Source organism: Schistocerca gregaria, chromosome 3 (genome assembly GCF_023897955.1).
Source record: "Schistocerca gregaria isolate iqSchGreg1 chromosome 3, iqSchGreg1.2, whole genome shotgun sequence".
In the NCBI taxonomy this organism is placed as follows: Eukaryota; Metazoa; Arthropoda; class Insecta; order Orthoptera; family Acrididae; genus Schistocerca; species Schistocerca gregaria.
In genome coordinates, this window is record NC_064922.1 from 539,824,870 (window position 1) to 539,848,153 (window position 23,284).

General features: G+C 40.3%; 1 protein-coding gene across 1 annotated transcript in view; it reads right to left on the reverse strand.

The window, feature by feature from the left end:
* LOC126355456 (serine/threonine-protein kinase 33-like) overlaps positions 1–23,284 on the reverse strand; it is a 93,745-nt gene that overhangs the window by 49,366 nt on the left and 21,095 nt on the right. Inside the window, exons 3-4 of the mRNA XM_050005771.1 lie at positions 20,643–20,747; positions 8,299–8,434 (exon numbers count right to left, since the gene is read on the reverse strand). Coding sequence (XP_049861728.1) covers positions 8,299–8,434; positions 20,643–20,747 — 241 coding nt within the window. The remainder of the gene's footprint in view (positions 1–8,298; positions 8,435–20,642; positions 20,748–23,284) is intronic.

A 23,284-nucleotide genomic window follows, 5' to 3' on the forward strand; every position in this document is an offset into this window, starting at 1 on the left:
TTGAATATATTTTCTTACTCAGTTTTGAAATGATAGCTTTCATTCTATATGTATAAGAGATTCTTTCTGAAACTACGAAAATTACTCCAAAAAAGTAAGGTCTTTCCAAGCGTGAAACATTTTTCAAAGGTATAACATGGTGCTGTACGTACGATCAAATATTTTATTCAAATTTAAAAGTGTTACAGTTGAGAAAATGTTTGTCAGTAGCACATTTAATAGTCTATGCCTTACATTATTGCTCTATTCCACGTCAATAATTATTAAAAGAAATCAAATTTAGAAAAAGTAGTATCGAAAACTAATAAGAAGTTTAAAACATTTTTAAAAAGATGGTATTGGTGACTACACAAATTTCGATTTTCGAGACAGATACAGTCGTTCACACATTAAAGAAACTCAGTTCATTTGCACTTATCAGGTCTTAATGGTAGAGGGCCTTTTTCCATTTTAGGTAGTAGATAGTGCACAAGCGACGAAGTATGGCTTAACTGTCCAGACTTCACATAACTAATTGTAAAAATATATGGAATTTCACTGACAATAACTTTGTATAATGAAAGAATTACCAATATTCTACAAACAGCTGTTATGTATTATATAAAAATTAGTATGTAGAACTCGTAATACTTACAAACGCTGCACGAAAACAACCTAATGTCTCATAGCAACAAAAATAGTAGAAATTTCAGAAACTGCTTATGGTAGTTGTTAATGAGCATTCCTTCATGTGACTTTAAAATGAGTTACTAGATTTTAATGCAGGCCAGGAAAAAATCATGTGCTCCTAATTACACTACCCAGTTGTTAATGAGCATTCCTTCATGTGATTTTAAAATGAGGTACTAGATTTTAATGCAGACCAGGAAAAAATCGTGTGCTCCTAATTACACTACACTCCCTATCTTTGGTTATGATTCTATCATGTTTGACAGTGTTTTCATGATTGAAGATTACAGGACTCGTCAGTGTTGACGTGTGCTTCACCACATTACCTGCTTTGTGCTGTATGTACTGCAGTATTATTTTTGGATTTTACGTGTTGGTTTAGGGCATGATGGATGTTATAAGTTACGATTTGCTTGGATCTAGTTAATAGTTTATTGTGCGTATTCAATAGGTCACGAATGTTGATTAGTATAATTATGACTGTTTTTGTAATTCTTAATGTGCCTAAATTTCTGTGTTTTTCATGTAGGTATATAGACACCTGAGGGTGACCCATTGCTGACCGCAACTGATTATTTAATAAAATTACAAAGCAGCTGTGTTCAAATCATGCTTTTCCAAAACGAAGTCTGCAATAATGGATATCATTATTACATTTTAGGAAAGGAATTCCATGGAAAACCCTTGTGAACAGGAAGGAGACCATTGAAGCTATGAGTATCATGAGAGAACGTGGAGAATTCAGAGGAAGATGTAGAGAATATTCAAAAGTTAATACGAGAGTCGGTAGTCCGTTTACATCTTATGGCTTGAGGAGATACGGCAGTGGTGGAAAAACAAAGAACTGTGACAGTGATGTCCTGTCCTGTAGGTGGACAGTTGTACTGTCTAAATTGTCATTTGTAGGCGTAGTTAGTACTGCAATATGAATACAAAGAGAAATGTAGAGGAAGGCCATGGAAGGATGCCCTTTTAAAAAACAACACAAGGGATGTCACTGTTAGAAGAAATGATTGAAATGATGAGTGCAGAAACAGAAAGAGTTAAGAGGTGAATAACAGGGTGTGAATGGTGGAAGAAAAAAGGATGAACATTGGTGAGATTGAAATCAGAAGTTTAGAAAAACAGGAATTGGGCGGAAATTTGACGTATGAGAAGGAGGCGCTTCTCTATTCTTAGAACATGCTAATAATGTTTGAAATATACCATAATATAAATTGAATCAGGAAAACCATATGGTACAGGCCATGGTGTGGCACCTAATCAAAATGGGTTATGATAAAAATGATGTGATCGATGTGGAAACAATAAGTGAATTAGCTATGGAGAGATCGAATGACACTCGCAGTCTACAAGTGGTAGATGAAATGCATGTAAGTGGACTAATACCTGATGAAGAGCCATGAGGTGAAATATACTTATGTCATCGTGAATAAACGGGGTTATAATGAAGAAAGTGCTAAAATAATTGATGAAGACAGTGATGAGGAACTAATTAATGAAGTGAGGAGTGGAGGCATAGTAGGGCAGCTGCAATAGCATAGCAGCTACAATCAGATGGAAGACAGTTTCTAGAATGAGTAGAACGCTATTATAATCGTAGGGGAAGGAGGTGAAGAAGTGGGAAAAAACTATAGAATTTGTAATGAGGAGTGTGCCACACCATGCATGAGAACCTTACACTTCCACGAAAGAATCAGGAATCTTACCACGGATAACAAGGAATATAGGAAAAATTAGGGTAAGGAGATATATCAGATAAAGGAGCAGAATAAAGGGAACTATCATACAAAAAGTTGGAGTGTAGAAAGAGTTTGGATAATGATGTGAAGATTTTGGAAGAGACAAGAAAGAAGTGACCATTAGACACTGAAATGCTAGAAGGGAAAAATGATCTGTGGGTAAATGAAGATTTGAACAGGAACGCGTGAAAAAGAGAATATGCAAGAGGGAAAGTGGAAGACTGTCAACGGTTTTGTGAGAGCAAAGTTTGGAGCACTAAAACAGGGGTGTTCAACTCACACAGGTAGTGAAATAATGGCAAAGTCTGAATCGTTTTAGGAGCAGTCGACAGAGAAGGAAGGCTAAGTAGTATTGTTAGTGACTAAGTTCGGGTGTAAACAGCATGTTGACCAAACTAGTGAATAGATAAGTAATCATGGCATTGAAATGCCAGCAGTACAAACAGGACAACATCAACATTATTGTGGGGGTGGAATTATTAAATACATCGGATGCGAGATTTCAAGATGGCCAAGAATTTTTAGAACTGCAAGTGGAGGAATAATTAAGAAGGTATTATTTCTTGGAAGAATAAGGAAAGAGCATCTGTTTGTAAAACAAATACAACTGAAATGAAATTGTGTTAAAATGTTGTTAGACGAAGGAATGAAGGCAGAAGAAGATAGCTGGGAAGAGGAACGAGAAAACCCCACATGGACTAAAAAGTGGGAAAAGTAAAAAACATTCCTACGGGTATGAAGCAGAAGCAAGATATGCAGGAGTTTGCCAGTACACCTATTGTAGTAACAAATTTAAAAAAAAGTGATTGAATCTGATACGACACAAGCTCTTCTTTATGAAACCATATGCAATTCATTCAGCGAGGAGAGATGTAGAACTAATAGAGTTGCACCATACAGCCATCTGGAGAGTAATAAAGCATAGAAATAAATGAGATTGGATGCAATTTTCTTTACATAGCGCCGTAATGAAGAGACCCTTAAGGATGTAGAACAAGTCATAAAACAAGAACTTGTAATATGTATTCGTGAAAAGAATGAGACACACTGATGTTCCTTCCACAGACCCTAACTGAAATAGTCGTCATGGATATGGAATAAATAAAAAAAATGAAACATTGCCATTCAACAATTAAATAAACTTGATGTAAATGATTATAAACAAAGTAGTTGACAACATTTATTTACATTCATCATATTAATGCACTACAGATGTACAGAAGTCAGGTTTCAAGTAACACTCACGCTATTTGCTAAATACATCCGTATTTACAATTTACGCTACATGTCAGAATATCTTTGGGAACAATATCTACATCTACATCTACATCTACACCTATACTCCGCAAGCTACCCAATGGTGTGTGGCGAAGGGCACTTTGGGTGCCACTGTCATTACCTCCCTTTCCTGTTCCAGTCGCGTATGGTTCGCGGGAAGAACGACTGTCTGAAAGCTTCCGTGCGCGCTCTAATCTCTCTAATTTTACATTCGTGATCTCCTCGGGAGGTATAAGCAGGGGGAAGCAATATATTTGATACCTCATCAATAAACGCACCCTCTCGAAACCTGGCGAGCAAGCTACACCGCGATGCAGAGCGCCTCTCTTGCAGAGTCAGCCACTTGAGTTTGTTAAACATCTCTCTAACGCTATCACGGTTACCAAATAACCCTGTGACGAAATGCGCCGCTCTTCTTTGGATCTTCTCTATCTCCTCCGTCAACCCGATCTGGTACGGATTCCACACTGATGAGCAATACTCAAGTATAGGTCGAACAGGTGTTTTGTAAGCCACCTCCTTTGTTGATGGACTACATTTTCTAAGGACTCTCCCAATGAATCTCAACCTGGTACCCGCCTTACTAACAATTGATTTTATATGATCATTCCACTTCAAATCGTTCCGCACGCATACTCCCAGATATTTTACAGAAGTAACTGCTACCAGTGTTTGTTCCGCTATCATATAATCATACAATAAAGGATCCTTCTTTCTATGTTTTCGCTATACATTACATTTGTCTATGTTAAGGGTCAGTTGCCACTCCCTGCACCAAGTGCCTATCCGCTGCAGATCTTCCTGCATTTTGCTCCAACTTCTCTGTGTACTACAGCATCATCCGCGAAAAGCCGCAAGGAACTTCCGACACTATCTACTAGGTCATATATATATATATATATATATATATATATATATATATATATATATATATATATTGTGAAAAGCAATGGTCCCATAACACTCCCCTGTGGCACGCCAGAGGTTACTTTAACGTCTGTAGACGTCTCTCCATTGATAACAACATGCTGTGTTCTGTTTCCTAAAAACTCTTCAATCCAGCCACACAGCTGGTCTGATATTCCGTAGGCTCTTACTTTGTTTAACAGGCGACAGTGAGGAACTGTATCGAACGCCTTCCGGAAGTCAAGAAAAATAGCATCTACCTGGGAGCCTGCATCTAATATTTTCTGGGGCTCATGAACAAATAAAGCGCGTTGGGTCTCACACGATCGCTGTTTCCGGAATCCATGTTGATTCCTACAGTGTAGATTCTGGGTTTCCAAAAACGACATGATACTCGAGCAAAAAACATGTTCTAAAATTCTACAACAGATCGACGTCAGAGATATAGGTCTATAGTTTTGCGCATCTGCTCGACGACTCTTCTTGAAGACTGGGACTACCTGTGCTCTTTTCCAATCATTTGGAACCTTCCGTTCTTCTAGAGACTTGCGGTACACGGCTGTTAGAAGGGGGGCAAGTTCTTTCGCGTACTCTGTGTAGAATCGAACTGGTATCCCATCAGGTCCAGTGGACTTTCTTCTGTTGAGTGATTCCAGTTGCTTTTCTATTCCTTGGACACTTATTTCGATGTCAGCCATTTTTTCATTTGTGCGAGGATTTAGAGAAGGAACTGCAGTGCGGTCTTCCTCTGTGAAACAGCTTTGGAAAAAGGTGTTTAGTATTTCAGCTTTAAGCGTGTCATCCTCTGTTTCAATATCATCACCATCCCGGAGTGTCTGGATATGCTGTTTCGAGCCACTTACTGATTTAACGTAAGACCAGAACTTCCTAGGATTTTCTGTCAAGTCGGTACATAGAATTTTACTTTGGAATTCACTGAACGCTTCACGCATATCCCTCCTTACACTAACTTTGACATCGTTTAGCTTCTGTTTGTCTGAGAGGTTTTGGCTGCGTTTAAACTTGGAGTGAAGCTCTCTTAGCTTTCGCAGTAGTTCCCCAACTTTGTTGTTGTACCACGGTGGGTTTTTCCCGGCCCTCACAGTTTTACTCGGCACGTCCTGTCTAAAACGCATTTTACGATTGCCTTGCACTTTTTCCATAAACACGCAACATGGTCAGTGTCGGAACAGAAATATTCGTTTAGATCTGTTACGTAGTCTGAAATCTGCCTTCTATTACTCTTGCTAAACAGATAAACATTCCTCCATGTTTTTATATTCCTATTAACTTCCATATTCAGGGATGCTGCAACGGTCTTATGATCACTGATTCCCTGTTCTGCACATACAGAGTCGAAAAGTTCGGGTCTGTTTGTTATCAGTAGGTCCAAGATGTTATCTCCACGAGTCGGTTCTCTGTTTAATTGCTCGACGTAATTTTCGGATAGTGCACTCAGTATAATGTCACTCGATGCTCTGTCCCTACCACCTGTCCTAAACATCTGAATGCCACAGTTTATATCTGGTAAATTGAAATCTCCACCTAAGACTATAACATGTTGAGAAAATTTATGTGAAATGTATTCCAAATTTTCTCTCAGTTGTTCTGCCACTAATGCTTTTGAGTCGGGTGGTCGGTAAAAGGAGCCAATTATTAACCTAGCTCGGTTGTTGAGAGTAACCTCCACCCTTAATAATTCACAGGAACTATCCACTTCTGCTTCACTACAGGATAAACTACTACTAACGGCGACGAACACTCCACCACCGGTTGCGTGCAATCTATCCTTTCTAAACACCGTCTGTACCTTTGAAAAAATTTCGGCAGAACTTATCTCTGGCTTCAGCCAGCTCTCTGTACCTATAACGATTCCAGCTTCGGTGCTTTCTATCAGCGCTTGAAGTTCCGGTACTTTACCAACGCAGCTTCGACAGTTTACAATTACAATACCGATTGCTGCTTGGTCCCCGCATGTCCTGACTTTGCCCCGCACCCGTTGAGGCTGTTGCCCTTTCTGTACTTGCCCGAGGCCATCTAACCTAAAAAACCGCCCAGCCCACGCCACACAACCCCTGATACCCGTGTAGCCGCTTGTTGCGTGTAGTGGACTCCTGACCTATCCAGCGGAACCCGAAACCCCACTACCCTATGGCGCAAGTCGAGGAATCTGCAGCCCACACGGTCGCAGAACCGTCTCAGCCTCTGATTCAGACCCTCCACTCGGCTCTGTACCAAAGGTCCGCAGTCAGTCCTGTTGACGATGCAGCAGATGGTGCGCTCTGCTTTCATCCCGCTAGCGAGACTGGCAGTCTTCACCAAATCAGATAGCAGCCGGAAGCTAGAGAGGAGTTCCTCCGATCCATAGCGACACACATCATTGGTGCCGACATGAGCGACCACCTGCAGATGGGTGCACACTGTATGCTTCATGGCATCCGGAAGGACCCTTTCCACATCTGGAATGACTCCCCCCGGTATGCACAAGGAGTGCACATTGGTTTTCTTCCCCTCTCTTGCTGCCATATCCATAAGGGGCCCCATTACGCGCCTGACGTTGGAGCTCCCAACTACCAGTAAGCCCACCCTCTGCGACCGCCCGGATCTTGCAGACTGAGGGGAGCAACCTCTGGAACAAGACAAGCAGCCTGAGACAGAGCCTGAAACCGGTTCGTCAGACAAACTGGAGAGGCCTTCCGTTCAGCCCTCCGGAATGTCTTTCGCCCCCTGCCACACCTTGAGACGACCTCCCACTCTACCATAGGTGAGGGACCAGCCTCAATGTGGGCAGTATCCCGGGCAACCACAGTCGTAGTCCGATCGGGGGATGCGTGGGACGAGCTGGCCATCCCCGACAAACCCCCATCCGAACCCCCACAGTGATGCCCTTTGGCAACAGCCTCAAGCTGTGTGACCGAAGCCAACACTGCCTGAAGCTGGGAGCGAAGGGATGCCAACGCAGCCTGCATCCGAACACAGCAGTGGCAGTCTCTATCCATGCTAAAAACTGTTGTGCAAAGAACGTCTGAACTAATCTACAGAGAGCGCAAACAAATCGACACAAAATTTAAACGGTTATTAAAATACAAGATTGCCTAGTAAATGCAGTAATGCTGCTACTTGCGCACTGCTGACACACTACTCGGCGGCGGAAGGAGACTACGCGATTTTACACTATTCAGGTACTAAAACGCGATACTACAACTCTCAAATACTATAATACGCCCGAAATTTATGAAGTAAACAATGCAAGTACCAAAAACACGCAAAGAAATTAAGAATTAAACTATTTAACAAATGAGTGAGTTAGGAGTATACGACTTGCTGCTGCAGCTGCTTATCCAACGACGGCAGGGAGCACACAGCAACAAAAGCCTTTAGGGAATTCGTTGTATTCTTTAAATTCTGTGATGACAAACACTCTGTATAATCTTTCGTTGGAAGTCTTTCACATCGTCTGGACACTAGGGAAGTGTCTCGACGTGAAAATATGCACAGTGAATCACAAGGATATGTCATATGAGATTATGTTGCTTTCCTCCAATAAGGTACCCCTCTAGAAAGCCGGTTGTAGTATCCAAAAATTATGAAATCTTTACTGGGATATTTTGAAATGAAATATTATAGACTTATATTTTGGAGCTCCCTGTCTAGACTATTAGAAAGCTATAGTTTACGAACATGCTAGGCGCAGCCGGCTCACCATTGCTGTGTAGATAGGCGACAGCGCTGGCCAGCTTGCGGATCACCTCGCGGGTGTCCGCCTCGCTGAACGGTCGGCGCTCATAGAACTCCTTCGCCAAAGTGCCCGTACAAAGTTCCAGCACCAGGTACAGGTTCTGCAAAGACATAAGGCCCTTCTGTTTCACTATAATCAGAATGGGAATATTATACACATTCAATGACGCTCCTGTATTTAGTGGTGAATAGTTCCGCCAAGCCGGCCACGGTGGCCGAGCGGTTCTAGGCGCTTCAGTCCGGAACCGTGTGACTGCTACGGTCGCACGTGCGAATCCTGCCTCGGGCATGGATGTGTGTGATGTCCTTAGGTTAGTTAGGTTTAAGTAGTTCTAAGTTCTAGGAGACTGATGACCTCAGATGTTAAGTCCCATGGTGCTGAGAGCCATTTGGACCAAGTCCCGCCAAGGATTTTCTTTGATCCAACAGCCTGTCTCACTATGAAAACGACAAACAGGTACCATACTGACATTGCGGAAAGCAGAACAAACCCTGAAAATACCGCCTCAGCTCTCATGAGCGAGAGGCTTCAATCGTAAACTCAGCAACATGCAATCAACGTGGAGACCACATTATGTCATTTTAACCTCACAATTTGATTTCGTAAAGAAGAGTAAAGATTGCTGATCCCTACAAAGTGCAGAGCTGCTGAGATATTACCCAAGTACAGCACTTAGGTGTATGTTAGGGTGCTACAGTAAAAACGCAATCACTATCCTCAGCAGCAAGGTTTGTTGTACGGGCTATGCTGATCACCAACGCAGCCTGCTACCCACCCAACACCGGGTGCACCTGAGCCGGATGCCGCAAGTTCTAATGGATCAAATGGCTCTAAGCACTATAGGACTTAACACCTGAGGTCATCAGTCCCCTAGACTTAGAACTACTTAAACCCAACTAACATAACGACACCACATACATCCATGCTCGAGGCAGGATTCGAACCTGCAACCGTAATGGTCGCGAGGTTCTAGACTGAAGCGCCTAGAACCGCTCGGCCACAGCTCCCGGCCAGGACGCCACAGGGCGGCGTCTGTCAGTGAGTGCTGAGATATTGTCAGAAGTCCCGAGGGCACGTGGTGCACTGCCATCTACCTGGCACACAGAGATATGTACACATTTCTAAGGTTTACCTTAATAAATACTTATTGCACTAATGTTGTATCTGTCCGGCCTGCTCCACAACACTCTACACACTGTGGTCCTGGCACAGCAGCGGTCTCAACCCAGGCCCCTACAATATTGGCGTCAGAAGTGTTTACATCGGATGCTGCCATCACAGCGGGAGCAGATATGCAGAATCATCATCACCATATACAATTCCATCCTCTTGAAATGCATTGTTGAGAGCGTGCATTTTTCTTTTGCACTTTCTGGCTGTGCTGATGTTTCTGGCCTTGTCAAAGCGCAAGAACATTAATTCCACTTTCAGAGTGTCGTCTGTGAAACTGCAGGAGCCAGCAGACTTATTACTGTTTAGGGGAAATACCAGGGAAATGTATTTAACCCCAGTCAGATACAAATTTTGCAATTTACCAGGAGATAAGTGACAATGCGCTAAGTCAGCATCACTTACGTGTGAGATTTGTAGAAGCTTTAGACACTTGGTGCAGGACTGTTGAGAGTCACGTTTGGTCATGATTCGGCGTAGGAAAATAAACACCTACGTAAACAAACTGAAACGTTACAATCTGCGGTACAGTAGTTTCAATCAGGATCAGTAGAAGCTAAGATCGAGTTAAGTGCACTCTCCGCTCTTCTCGATCTGACAGGAGCATATTTAATAATGCCTTTTTCCGGAAAATAATGAAGAATGTCACTGGGTACATTAGAGATGTATTACCTACAGGTGAAATGTGCAGATGGATGAATGAAACGTGTTTGCATATGACTAACTTACGCTAGGCGCAAATTGAGACGCGTACAGCGGGTACGGCGCGGCGCAGCGCAGGGTAAGTGTTTGTAACTCAACAGACTCAAGTGCGGCCGCACAAATTGGAACGCGATGGTGGTCCATCTCCTTCGTTAGTACATAATAGTTTTCACATACATATATCTGTACAGTTCTTAAGTTTTGTTTATGTTTCGTCACAAACAATGCACATTTCAATAATCGGTTACCCATTGGTAACTGGGGTTATATCTTCTGCCCCCCACATTGTCTTCAAATCGTAAGAAAGAACAGGCGATTCATCGTGAGGATAGTGAATTAGGAAGTGAGGAATATTACAAAGCCATATGATCTAGAAGCAAGGCCAGAAAGTAAAACAAGGTTACCAACTTGCTGCCTGTTATGCTGACGTATCTCTACGACTTGTTGCAAAAAGTCGAAAAGGCGCAATTTCCACAGGCATGAGTCCTTTGTGCTTTTGGTACAAAGCGTCCAAGATATGAAGCTTCATTATCGTAATAAGAAACATTATAGTATGTACACTTGGACATCACATTTCCAGTGCAAACTAGAAACAGTCGAGAAGCCCTCAAGAATAACGATGTTTTATTCGGCTCGCCGTGACGAGAAAAACCATTTCAGCGGTTGCATACACATTATCAGCATTAACAAACTAATTATACAACAGGCTACACAAATGAGAAAAATGGTCGGCATCATTACGGAAGTATAAGTATCCTGAAATAGTGTGGTGATTGTTGTTGTTGTTGTTGTTGTTGTGGTCTTCAGTCTTGAGACTGGTTTGATGCAACTCTCCATGCTAATCTATCCTGCGCAAGCTCCTTCATCTCCCAGTACCTACTACAACCTACATCCTCCTGAATCTGCTTAGTGTATTCATCTCTTGGTCTCCCTCTACGATTTTTCCCCTTCACGCTGCCCTCCAATACTAAATTGGTGATCCCTCGATGCCTCAGAACATGTCCTGCCAAACGATCCCTTCTTCTAGCCAAGTTGTGCCACAAGCTCCTCTTCTCCCCAATCTTATTCAATACCTCCTCATTAGTTATATGATCTACCCATCTAATCTTCATCATTCTTCTCTAGCACCACATTTCGAAAGCTTCTCTTCTCTTCTTGTCCAAACTAGTTATCGCCCATGTTTCACTTCCATACATGGCTACACTCAATACAAGTACTTTCAGAAACGACTTCCTGACATTTAAATTTATACTCTATGTTATCAAATTTCTCTTCCTCAGAAACGCTTTCTTTGCCATTGCCTGCCTACATTTTATATCCTCTCTACTTCGACCGTCATCAGTTATTTTGCTCCTCAAATAGCAAAACTCATTTACTACTTTAAGTGTTTCATTTCCTAATCTAGTTCCCTCAGCATCATCCAACTCAATTCGACTACATTCCATTATCCTGATTTTGTTTTTGTTGATGTTCATCTTATACCCTCCTTTCAAGACGCTGTACATTCCGTTCAACTGCTCTTCCAAGTCCTTTGTTGTCTCTGACAGAATTACAATGTCATCGGCGAACCTCAAAGTTTTTATTTCTTCTCCATGGATTTTAATGCCTACTCCAAATTTTTCTTTTGTTTCCTTTACTGCTTGCTCAATATACAGATTGAATAACATCGGGGAGAGGCTACAACCCTGACTCACAACCCTTCCCAACCACTGCTTCCTTTTCATGTTCCTCGACTCTTATAGCTGCCATTTGGTTTCTGTACAAGTTGTAAATAGCCCTTCGCTCCCTGTATTTACCCCTGCCACCTTCAGAATCTGAAAGAGAGTATTCCAGTCAACATTGTCAAAAGCCTTCTCTAAGTCTACAAATGCTACTAACGTAGGTTTGCCTTTCCTTAATCTAGCTTCTAAGCTAAGTCGTAGGGTCAGTATTGCCTCATGAGTTCCAATATTTCTATGGTATCCAAAGTGATCCTCCCCGAGGTCGGCTTCTACCAGTTTTTCCATTTGTCTGGTGATTAGATATATATAACTTTTTAAAATGTTTTGCTGACAAAGACAGATCTACTTTCACGACAATGGTTTTCGAACGATCTGAAGTGCCGCTCACAAGGCACACATGGCTAGCTTCCACATTCATATCGCGCACATTATTCTTAGCTGCTGATCATACACTGACCAATGTGTTGTGCGACAGATCGATTGTTTATTTTTTCAATAACAACTATTTTATTCGTGAATCACACATTGGCAATTTAGCAAGCCGTAAGTGAGTAACCAGCATCTGGCATGTGCCTATCTTCCGCCTGAAGGGAACTCTCGTCATTTTTTAATACTTCTCAGATCAAGAGAAGGAATAAAATCGTTTGGTTAGTTTCCATTCCAGTCGTTCTGTGTTAAAATAAGACGGGTTACGGTGGTTGAACCAAAATTCCAACTGATTTGGCAATTTATTTTTGTGTGAATTGTTAACCTTTTCTTATTCGAAGAAGCATCATCATTTATGAGGTACGGCCACATTTCTCTTGTTGGCAGGTTAATTGCAGTTCCTTTGCCAAAACACAGCCTAATTTCCACAAACGCATCTTACGGCAGCTACTGCGATAGAATTCCGAGCCTGAGCGCCTCATTAAACAAGTCATTGGCAATCAGAGAGCTCAATAGCTTACGAAAAACCTCACAGTGTCGGTTTGGAGTAACATGAGAGAAGAAATTTCATCTTTATTTTCATACTAGGAAACACTTCTTTCACTAGCTGTAAATAACGCTTAAAACTACTGTGATTGGAGTGATAAAAATAAAAGGCTCTGAGCACTATGAGACTTAACATCTATGGTTATTAGTCGATAAAAAAAAGGAAGTATAAATACTGATATATGACCATAGAAAATTAATTCCCATGTGTTTACGAATTGGCAAAATACTATCCTTCTTGTGTGCTACCATATGCTAAAATCTTATTTCGATGTCTCGAGCAGTTTAAGAGATATGAAAGACATTGTGAATATTTCATTCTCGCGAGTCTAAGATCGGGAGTGAGCGCGCTACATTGGATCCATTTTCTGGAGATCGAACGCAGATAGGGACCTTCCCCCTGGTGTAAAGAAAAATTCAACATGTCAATTAAATTTCATGCGCAGCAACATATCGTGTAATACGCACCAAACGCAAAATCATAGCGACCCCTCTTTTTCGTTGCAAACTTTTCGAATTTTGCTTAGCGTCTTTCTAAAAGGTGTATATCACAATAAGTATGACCATTAGCAAGATGGTGTGTATTTCAGCACGAAGCTGACATATAACGATACAAGCAAGGTAATAATCAAGCATTTTTACTGAGTAGTTTCTGTAAAACCGTTTCAGAAAAATTACAGGGCGCGCGCGCTTCTCTTCTCCCAGCGCAGAGCGTCGCCAACCGGTGCGTGCAAAGTATGCGTGCGCGTTTCAATACGCGTTGGACCAGCTCGACACCTGCGGAACGTACGTGGCACGTCACACACGTGCTATGCAGGTCTCGATTTGCGCTCAGCCTACCGGTACAGTTTCTAGCGCCTCGGGCCACGCGCCACGCGTCCCGCTTGCACTACGGGAGGTATGAGGCAGGTAGCGGGAAAGCAGTCCCATATGATCAGTAGTCAACCCGCATGTGGCCAGTGGTAGTGTTAATCGTCCGTAAAATATTGCCATACCACTGAACTTTATTGTCATTGAGTAGTGTTTCGTTTCCCACCATCTAAGCTCTCGATCTTTTTTGATTATGTTATTAAATTTTCCAATCATTTATATCTACATAATTTTGCTGTTTTATTTCGTTGTTATTCTATCCTCAAGCATAATGCACATTTCAGTGACTGATGAGCTATTAGCCACTGAGATTGTATCTTCTTCTTCCACAGTTCTGCAAATTGCAAGAAGGGACAGACAGTTCGCGAAAGAAGGGACAAACAATTCATTGCGATGATAGTGAAATAGGATGTAATATGATGTGATTCTTCAATTTCTCCAGGCGTATTTTATGACTAAATAACTCTCGGGTGAACAGCCTGGTATGAGTGTGCACAGGACCCTCATACCAGGCTGTTCACCCGAGGTGTATTTCGTCAGGAAGTAATATTATAAAATCATGTGATCAAGAAGCAAGGCCGGAAATTTTAAATATTGTGTAGTGAAACAAGAATTTCCATGTGCTACCTATGTTGATATTTCTGTATGATCCATTACAACAATTCGAAAAGTGGAAAAGTTTCCATAGATGTATCTCCTTCATGCTCCTACTGAAAAGCGTCCAAGATCTGAAGTGTATGAGTTTCACTGTGATTACCTTGATTTGAATGTAATAAGAGACTTTAAAGTACATTCATGCAGACATCACATTAAAAAAAAATGGCTCTGAGCACTAGGGGACTTAAAATCTGAGGTCATCAGTCCCCTAGAACTTAGAATCACTTAAACCTAAGTAACCTAAGGACATCACACACATCCATGCCCGAGTCAGGTCATCGAACCTGCGACCGTAGCAGTCGCGCGGTTCCGGACTGAAGCGCCTAGAACCGCTCGGCCACCTTGGCCGGCATCACATTTTCACTGTAAGCTAGGAACAGTCGAGAAACCCCCATGAATGGCAATGTTGTAATTGGGTAGATAAAAAGCATTTCAATGGTTGCATACATGGTATCATCAGCGATAAATTAATTACACAGTAAATTACATAAATGAAGACTGCAGTCGGTATTACTCCGAAAATATGAGTGTCCTAGAAGAGTCTGGTGATCTGATATATTTAACTTATTAAAATGTATTGCTGACAAAGAAGGAATGGCAATGGTTTCTCGAACGACGTGAACTCTTCCCCACACACGGCACACCTGGCTAGCTTCCATATTCCTGTCATTAGCTTTGTTCTCAGCTGCTAATAGTACGTTCACCACACCGTGTTGTGCGGTAGATCAGTTGTTTACTTTTCTCAACAACAACTATGCTATTCAAGAATTACACATTGTTAGTTTTGCAAGACGTAGGTGGGTAACCAGCATCTGCCATGTGCGCGTCACTGCGCCTGAAGCATATGCACGTCTTTGTTTTAATATTGCTCAGATGAAGAACAGAATTAAAATCCTTTAGTGAATTTCCATTCCAGTCGTTCATTGTCAAAATAGATGGGTTATGAAGACTCAACCAAAATTGCAACAGAATTGACGATTTATTTTTGTGTGAATTGTTAACCTTTCCTCATTCGAGAAAGCATTACAATTTAAGAGTAATAGCTACATTTCTCCTGTTGACATGTTTAACTGTGCTTCTTTTGCCAAAACACAGTATAGCTTCCACAACTCACCTTGCAGCACTTATTGCAACAAAATTCTGTCTCATTAAACAAGCAATTGGCGACCAGAGAGATCAATAGCTTGCAGAAAACCTCACTGTGTCGGTATGCAGCAATATAAGAGAACAAATTTCATGTTTATTTCCACAATAAGAAACCCTCGTTTGATTAGCTGGAGTGAAAAAAATAAATAAGAACTATAACTTCTGATAAAGCGCCATAGATAAAAAAGTTCTGTGTATTAACAATTTGACAAAACGCTCTCCTCCTTGGGTGCTGTCATTTGACAAAGTCTCATTTCGACGTGTCGAGCGGTTTAAGAGATATGAGGGATGTTATGAATATTTCTTTCTCGCTGGCGTGCGATCTGGAGTGAATGCGCCACGTGTGGTCTTTTTTCTCGAGATTACAGGCAGATAGACAAAAGTCTGTTCACAATGTACAGACTGAAGGGAAAAGCGTTCACATGGGAGTCAAGAAGAAAGAAAGCATGTTAATTACATTTAATTCAAGTGGAAATTTCTGAAGAAATACTGGTCCATGAGTTGTGAGTCTACAATACGTGAAGAGTTATACATCAAAAATCTCTTAGTACATTAATGGGTACGTTGAAAAATTTTTCTAATCATTTATGGGAACTGATTGAGACCTTAGAGCAACTACTAAATGATGACACAATGAAATGTGTAATAAGGAGAAGATTATCTAAGAGAATGCAAGAAAACTTATCTGGGAATCTGATAAAGGAGACACATTTACTGTGGTGCTGGAGCAGTTAGAATCCATTTTAGCACAGGAATACAAACAAGCAAAATTATAGGAGAAATAAGAACAAACAAATGTAATTTAATGAGCTATCACAATACCGAAGAAGTTTCAGTAGTCATCAATGTAAGATTCGTGGAAATTTTTATCAGTTTTACAACCATCAGGACAGAGAAAAGGATTCAAGAGATTATGAGACGGCAGAAGGCAGTGAAGTAAGTAACGAAGTACAAAATGAGGGAAGGGGAACTCTGAGAAACTAAACTACACGCCAGATGAGGTCTAGTCGAAAGTGAGGCTACAACGACCAGACTTAAACTTATCAAACATGATGACAGTGGGGATGTAACAGGACACTAACAGAAGAAAATGGTAAAACGTCCAGAGAAACCTTGTTGCCTATGATTAAATGCAAGATGTGAGGAGTAAATGTTTATGCTTTGCGAAACACAGGAGGTGTGTGCTTTATTCCATAAACTATGTGAAAAAATGTTGAACATAACCCAGTCTACCAGTGAATTGTGTGAGGATCACAAATGGTGTAGGTGGCAGGAGCAAATCCATGAAAGAGTGAGTGCTGATTCCTTTTGAAATAGTTGGGGAACTAATAAAGTTGGGGAACTAATAAAGCACTGTTGAAGGTAATGAAGCAGAAGTGGATGAAGGATCTAAGAGTGTGAGTTTATGTTTTGAAAAGGAGCCTACAGTAGAGCAGCTAAGCAAGGAAACAAAGGAGGAAGAAGTGAATACATCCAGTGATAGACTATCATGTGAGGAATCAACATAGGGACTATATGATAGGCACACTTGACTGAAGAGGTTTGGAGGAAATGAGCTGCACTATTATACAAACATCACAAAGTGATCTCTCAGCATCCAAGTACCATGAAAGAGATGGAATACAGACTGAAGATAAAGGACGATAAAACATTCAATAATGGACAGTATTCTGTACCTCAAACAGAAAGGCGATGTAGAAGAAGAGATACACAGAATTATAAATTAGTTTGGATGTACTTTTGATTCCAGTAAATCTGTTGTGAGAATATTATCAAAGATGTAGAACATGTCAGAAAATAAGAACAAATAATTCATTTTTACAAACAAAGCAAGATGCTGACATCCTGTCTCAGATACTCTGAGAAACGGTCGTCATAGATGTGGACTAAGTCTAAACTTTTTGAACATATTTACATTTAAAAGGTAGTAAGAAACTTGTTGTCGAACTTATAAAATACACATATGTGCATTGAATAACTCTTATGTTACTGCAGTGATCCATCATCAAATAGATAACCAGTTCACAGTGCACTTTTATAATGATCACATCACTACACTGAAAAAGAGCAGAAGAGCTCTTTGGAAATCTGTCAATAGAGTAGGAGTTGGCAGTTGGCCGCCATGAAATATTTCAGGGTTCTATTAAACTGAACTTCACAGGTAGCCATTTTATGACTGCTGGTGTGTTATTAAAAATGTGTGATCTTGAATAACTAATCACATTCCTGGGCCAAAGTAAATGATTTAAAACTTTTGTGAAAGTTATTCTTGTTCCTAGTGCTATTTCCACGAACTAAGCTGTTGACCTGAAAGCAAGCTATGTTACTTATGGCAAATTTCATTAAGAAATCAGTAATTACCATCCCCAGTGCATGGAACAGGCCTCTCAACGATGTTTTTGAGTTCGTGCCACAAATAGTTTTTATTAAACACCTTTAGATTCCAAAAAATTTAGCTTTGCTAAGGAAGATACCCAAAAACCTGATCTCTTTTGAGATTATGGAACGAAAGTAAACTATGTATGCCAGAGTTTTTATTTTTGTATCACCTATGCCTAATAACTACAACATTGTGTGGGGGCTTTAGAAGCTGAGTGGTATACTCATCCCAATTAAATTTTTTTATCAAGTTGTAACCCCTAGAGGAAGTAAAGGGCCTGAGACTGTGCCTTGTAGGACACCATATATAACTAGTTCCGAGTCTGATGGGAATGGGTAGCTTCATACAGGACTCTTTACTAGGGACACCTTTATTTCTTGTCACATAGACACGATATGAACCATTCTGTGGTGTTTCCTATAACACCAAAATATGCTAACTTACATAAAAGATTCTGTGATTTACTAAGTTAAATGATTTTAGTAGATCATAGAGTATACCAGTAGCCTGTAATTTTATTGTCTAATGAATTAAGCACAATACGTTGTATGTGTATACAGCTTTGTCAATATTGGAAATCTTTAGAAATTCAGTCAGTGACTTTGGCAATAGATTATTTGTATTCAGATTGTTAACAAGTCACTTTTATGTTAACTTTTTTAAAGTTTTAGAGAATGGTAGTAAAAGTGAAACTGGAGAGAAGTTTTAAGGCATTTATTTATCTTGTTTCTCATATAGAGGCTTAAATTCAACATATTTCCGACAATTGAGAAGTTCTCCTGCGACAAGCAGCTGATTACATAAACAACATTATGTGTTAACAAACTCAGCAAAAGACTCTTTAATTAATTTCACTGATATTTTATTATAACCACTAGATTTCTATTAATAAAGATTTTATGGTGGACATTACATCTTCTGGTTTAATGAAATATTCATATTACTGAATTCTCTTGCAATAGCATGTTGCATGTACTGAATTCTACAACCCCATCTTTTCTGTAACAGTTATGTTAAGCCTTTCTGCAAAACCGCATACATTTGTTACTGATGTGTGATTTACTGGCTCTGTGAGTCTCTTGATTCATTATAGCCGTATCTGATGTTATCTTCATTTCTCTAAATAATGTATCTTTTTCTAGTTAGGCATTTACTTTGATTTCTGTTTTTAGTATTTTGCAGTGTGCTTTGTAATGACATATATATCAAGCTGTTCCACGTTGGCTTACTTTTCTACCTAACAAATTCATGTTACATTGACTTTCTAAGGCCTAAGTTCACATTTCAGCTTACGTTTTGTCCTCTGCTGTTGGTGCTACCAACAAGCACCCACTATAACAAAGCTAAGCCATTTCAGATTACAGAATCATTGTCATTAATCCTTCCCATGTTTATCTGCCACCTGTCACTTCAGTACTATTGCGCTAGTTGAAACAGCTATATAGTGGAAAAACAAGAAACATTCTCACACCGTTCCAGTCAGCCCAGTTTTTATGGAAAAGATGTAAAACGCAAAGATCAAATTATTCTAAGTAATTACAACCATAACACATTGAATTCATGGGAGAACTGAGGCCAGCAATCATAGCTATACTGTCACTCTCTCACATAACACATCAGCTTGAGTGAACACCATAACTTACACACCTTCTGGATAAAATATGAACCAACAGGAAAGATTTTATGGCTTATTAATAGCTAGGAAGGTGAGATCATACTACTGACAAATCTCTCTCAAATGCACAAATCTCTCAGATTCTGTTTTGGACAGCTATCTGCATATATCTACATGAATACAATTATACACAGAAGTTACCTCTAATGCCATTCAGTTACATAAAACATTCCATATTATACACTCCTGGAAATGGAAAAAAGAACACATTGACACCGGTGTGTCAGACCCACCATACTTGCTCCGGACACTGCGAGAGGGCTGTACAAGCAATGATCACACGCACGGCACAGCAGACACACCATCGTTCTACCATTCCTAGACCGGCAAGGGAACTTGCTGTTCCAACAGGACAATGCACGTCCGCCTTTATCCCGTGCCACCCAACGTGCTCTAGAAGGTGTAAGTCAACTACCCTGGCCAGCAAGATCTCCGGATCTGTCCCCCATTGAGCATGTTTGGGACTGGATGAAGCGTCGTCTCACGTGGTCTGCACGTCCAGCACGAACGCTGGTCCAACTGAGGCGCCAGGTGGAAATGGCATGGCAAGCCGTTCCACAGGACTACATCCAGCATCTCTACGATCGTCTCCATGGGAGAATAGCAGCGTGCATCGCATCGAAAGGTGGATATACACTGTACTAGTGCCGACATTGTGCATGCTCTGTTGCCTGTGTCAATGTGCCTGCGGTTTTGTCAGTGTCATCATGTGATGTATCTGACCCCAGGAATGTGTCAATAAAGTTTCCCCTTCCTGGGACAATGAATTCACGGTGTTCTTATTTCAATTTCCAGGAGTGTATAATACACAGTACATTTACTCTACTGGAAATTATTTTTATCTTATTATTTCGATTTTTTATGTTTATTTAAAATTGCATAAATCTTCATTAGAATTTATTATACACAGAAATTCAAAGTTTAATGGACTCAGGATACAATATATTCTTTAATTTCTGGATCGATTTCTCTCACAGTAATTACTGCAATAGTAAATTTTAAGTTATATAAATACCTTTGGTGTCTCGTAGACCTTCTCCAGGTAAATAATGTTTGGATGAGATATGAGGCGCAAGATTCTAATTTCTCGTTCCAGTAACTTCATGCCTTGGTTCTTAGCCTGTAATAAACGTATTTATAGTTCCTATCAGCTGTTATATTGACAATAATCAACTACATTGTAAATATGTAAGACAAGGTATAAAAGGAGATATGATTGCAATAGCACTACCATGACTTGGAACTAAGATACATTCATATACAGTGGTTCTCGTTTGTATTACCATGAAGTGTCAGAGGCTCTGCTGTGAAATACTTTTCGAAATACGCGTTAGAAATTCAAGCCACTCCTAATTCCCAGTGGCAATCAAGCAGAGCAAGAAAGAGGAAAGTCCTCATTACATTATCTTTGCATAAATGCCGAAGCATATTTCTCAGCACACAGACTCTAAATACTGGAAATGGGGCAAAGAATAATTTATTCATATGTTTTAACCTTTGTGTGTGTATGGCACTAAATACCCACATATTTCCTATGAAACTATGTGCCTTCTGTTTTACACACACAACTTTTTTATCTTGTCATTTGGATAATTTCAAAGCGTCTACAAAAATCAGGAAGATGACATACTCATATATTACGAAACATCTGCATGAAGTATCACACATGTAACGTATTTTGGTATTAGAGGGATTACTACCTACCAACTAATTAACTCACTTGGTAATTCATCTGCTACCTACCATAACTATTGTCAGTCCTTTTCTACGACTTGTATTAATAAGCAGCTTTACCAGTGATGAAAGCTTCTTTGGAAAATGCCTAAATCGTTGAATTATATACTCTACGTTAATATGTTACTGATCGTCTGGTTTGTTGTCTTCTGTGACTTGGATTTAACTAGTGCAGTACTACAGCCGTATCAAGCTATCAAGTGGCTGGGTAACTTTGCACTACCGCTAGGTTACGAAAGCTCTAGCAGCACAATGACTTCTTTTTTATTCTTATTTTGCGCCCAGTTCGACAGTTCTCGTTTGTTCGCTCAATAATGATTTATTATTTCCTTTTGGAGGTCCTTTCACGTCGTAATTTCCTTGAATTATTAAGTGCGTTGACGCTTATTCTAGTATCCAAAAAAATATTTATGTGTTACAGCTTTTAATAAATATGCCACATCGTGAAACAGTTACTGTAGAGAACGAAGAACTATTTGAAGATATGAAACAAATTTCTGCTGTAAATATTAAGGACAGAAATGCTCACGAAGGAAGCATGACAGCGTTCTTGAGTTAAATCAATGTAATAAACCCAGAGAATGACAAGTCTAAAGGAGTTTCAGACATACAAAACGAAAATCCCATTAATATGGATAAATCTGTAAACTGTATAAGTTGTGTACTATCTCTAATTCATTATAGAATGCAAAAGCATCTCAACAAAACACAAGATCATTGTGACACACAAGGTTATTCGTTAGCATTTACGACTGCTCTATCAGACACCTCAAAACCCACACCTAAAGACTTAAACGACCCTCACTCACAACAGATGGAGGCCATAGAGGAAATGAAGGAGACCAAGGATATACTGTTACCAGTGATATCACCCATGGCAGTGTTAGCGAAATAGATGTAATGTATGGTGTCAGCAGGGATAAACTGAATAAAATGGGAAAGCGTTCTATACATTTAACCAAGGACACAACACGGGTTGGGATAAATAATTACAAATAGTATGGTTTAATGGACTTAATATTTAAAAAAATTCTAACCCTGACAAGTACCTGGAAAAATATATGCAAGCGTGCTGAAATATTACATGTGGCTAATCTAATCTACCTAGGCGAAACAACACCTGAGATGGACGAATAAAAAGCCTGAATAATAGGAAACACAAGAATATTATTAGACCTGACTTACCTCATACACGTAGCACAAATGAAGTGATTGACATTCAGTATAAGAGAATGAACATACGACCTCTGGAGTATATACAGGGTGTTACAAAAAGGTACGGCTAAACTTTCAGGAAACATTTCTCACACACAAATAAAGAAAAGATGTTATGTGGACATGTGTCCCGAAACGCATAATTTCCATGTTAGAACTCATTTTAATTTCGTCAGTATGTACTGTACGTCCTCGATTCACTGCCAGTTGGCCAATTGAAGGAAGGTAATGTTGACTTCGGTGCTTGTGTTGATATGCGACTCATTGCTCTACAGTACTAGCATCAAGCACATCAGTACGTAGCATCAACTGGTTAGTGTTCATCACGAACGTGGTTTTGCAGTCAGTGCAATGTTTACAAATGCGGAGTTGGCAGATGCCCATTTGATGTATGGATTAGCACGGGGCAATAGCCGTGGCGCGGTACGATTGTATCGAGACAGATTTCCAGACGAAGGTTTCCCGACAGGAAGACGTTCGAAGCAATTTATCGGCGTCTTAGAGAGCATGGAACATTCCAGCCTATGACTCGCGACTGGGGAAGACGTAGAACGACGAGGACACATGCAATGGACGAGGCAGTTCTTCGTGCAGTTGGCGATAACCCTAATGTCAGCGTCAGAGAAGTTGCTGCTGTACAAGGTAACGTTGACCACGTCACTGTATGGAGAGTGCTATGGCAGAACCAGTTGTTTCCGTACCATGTAC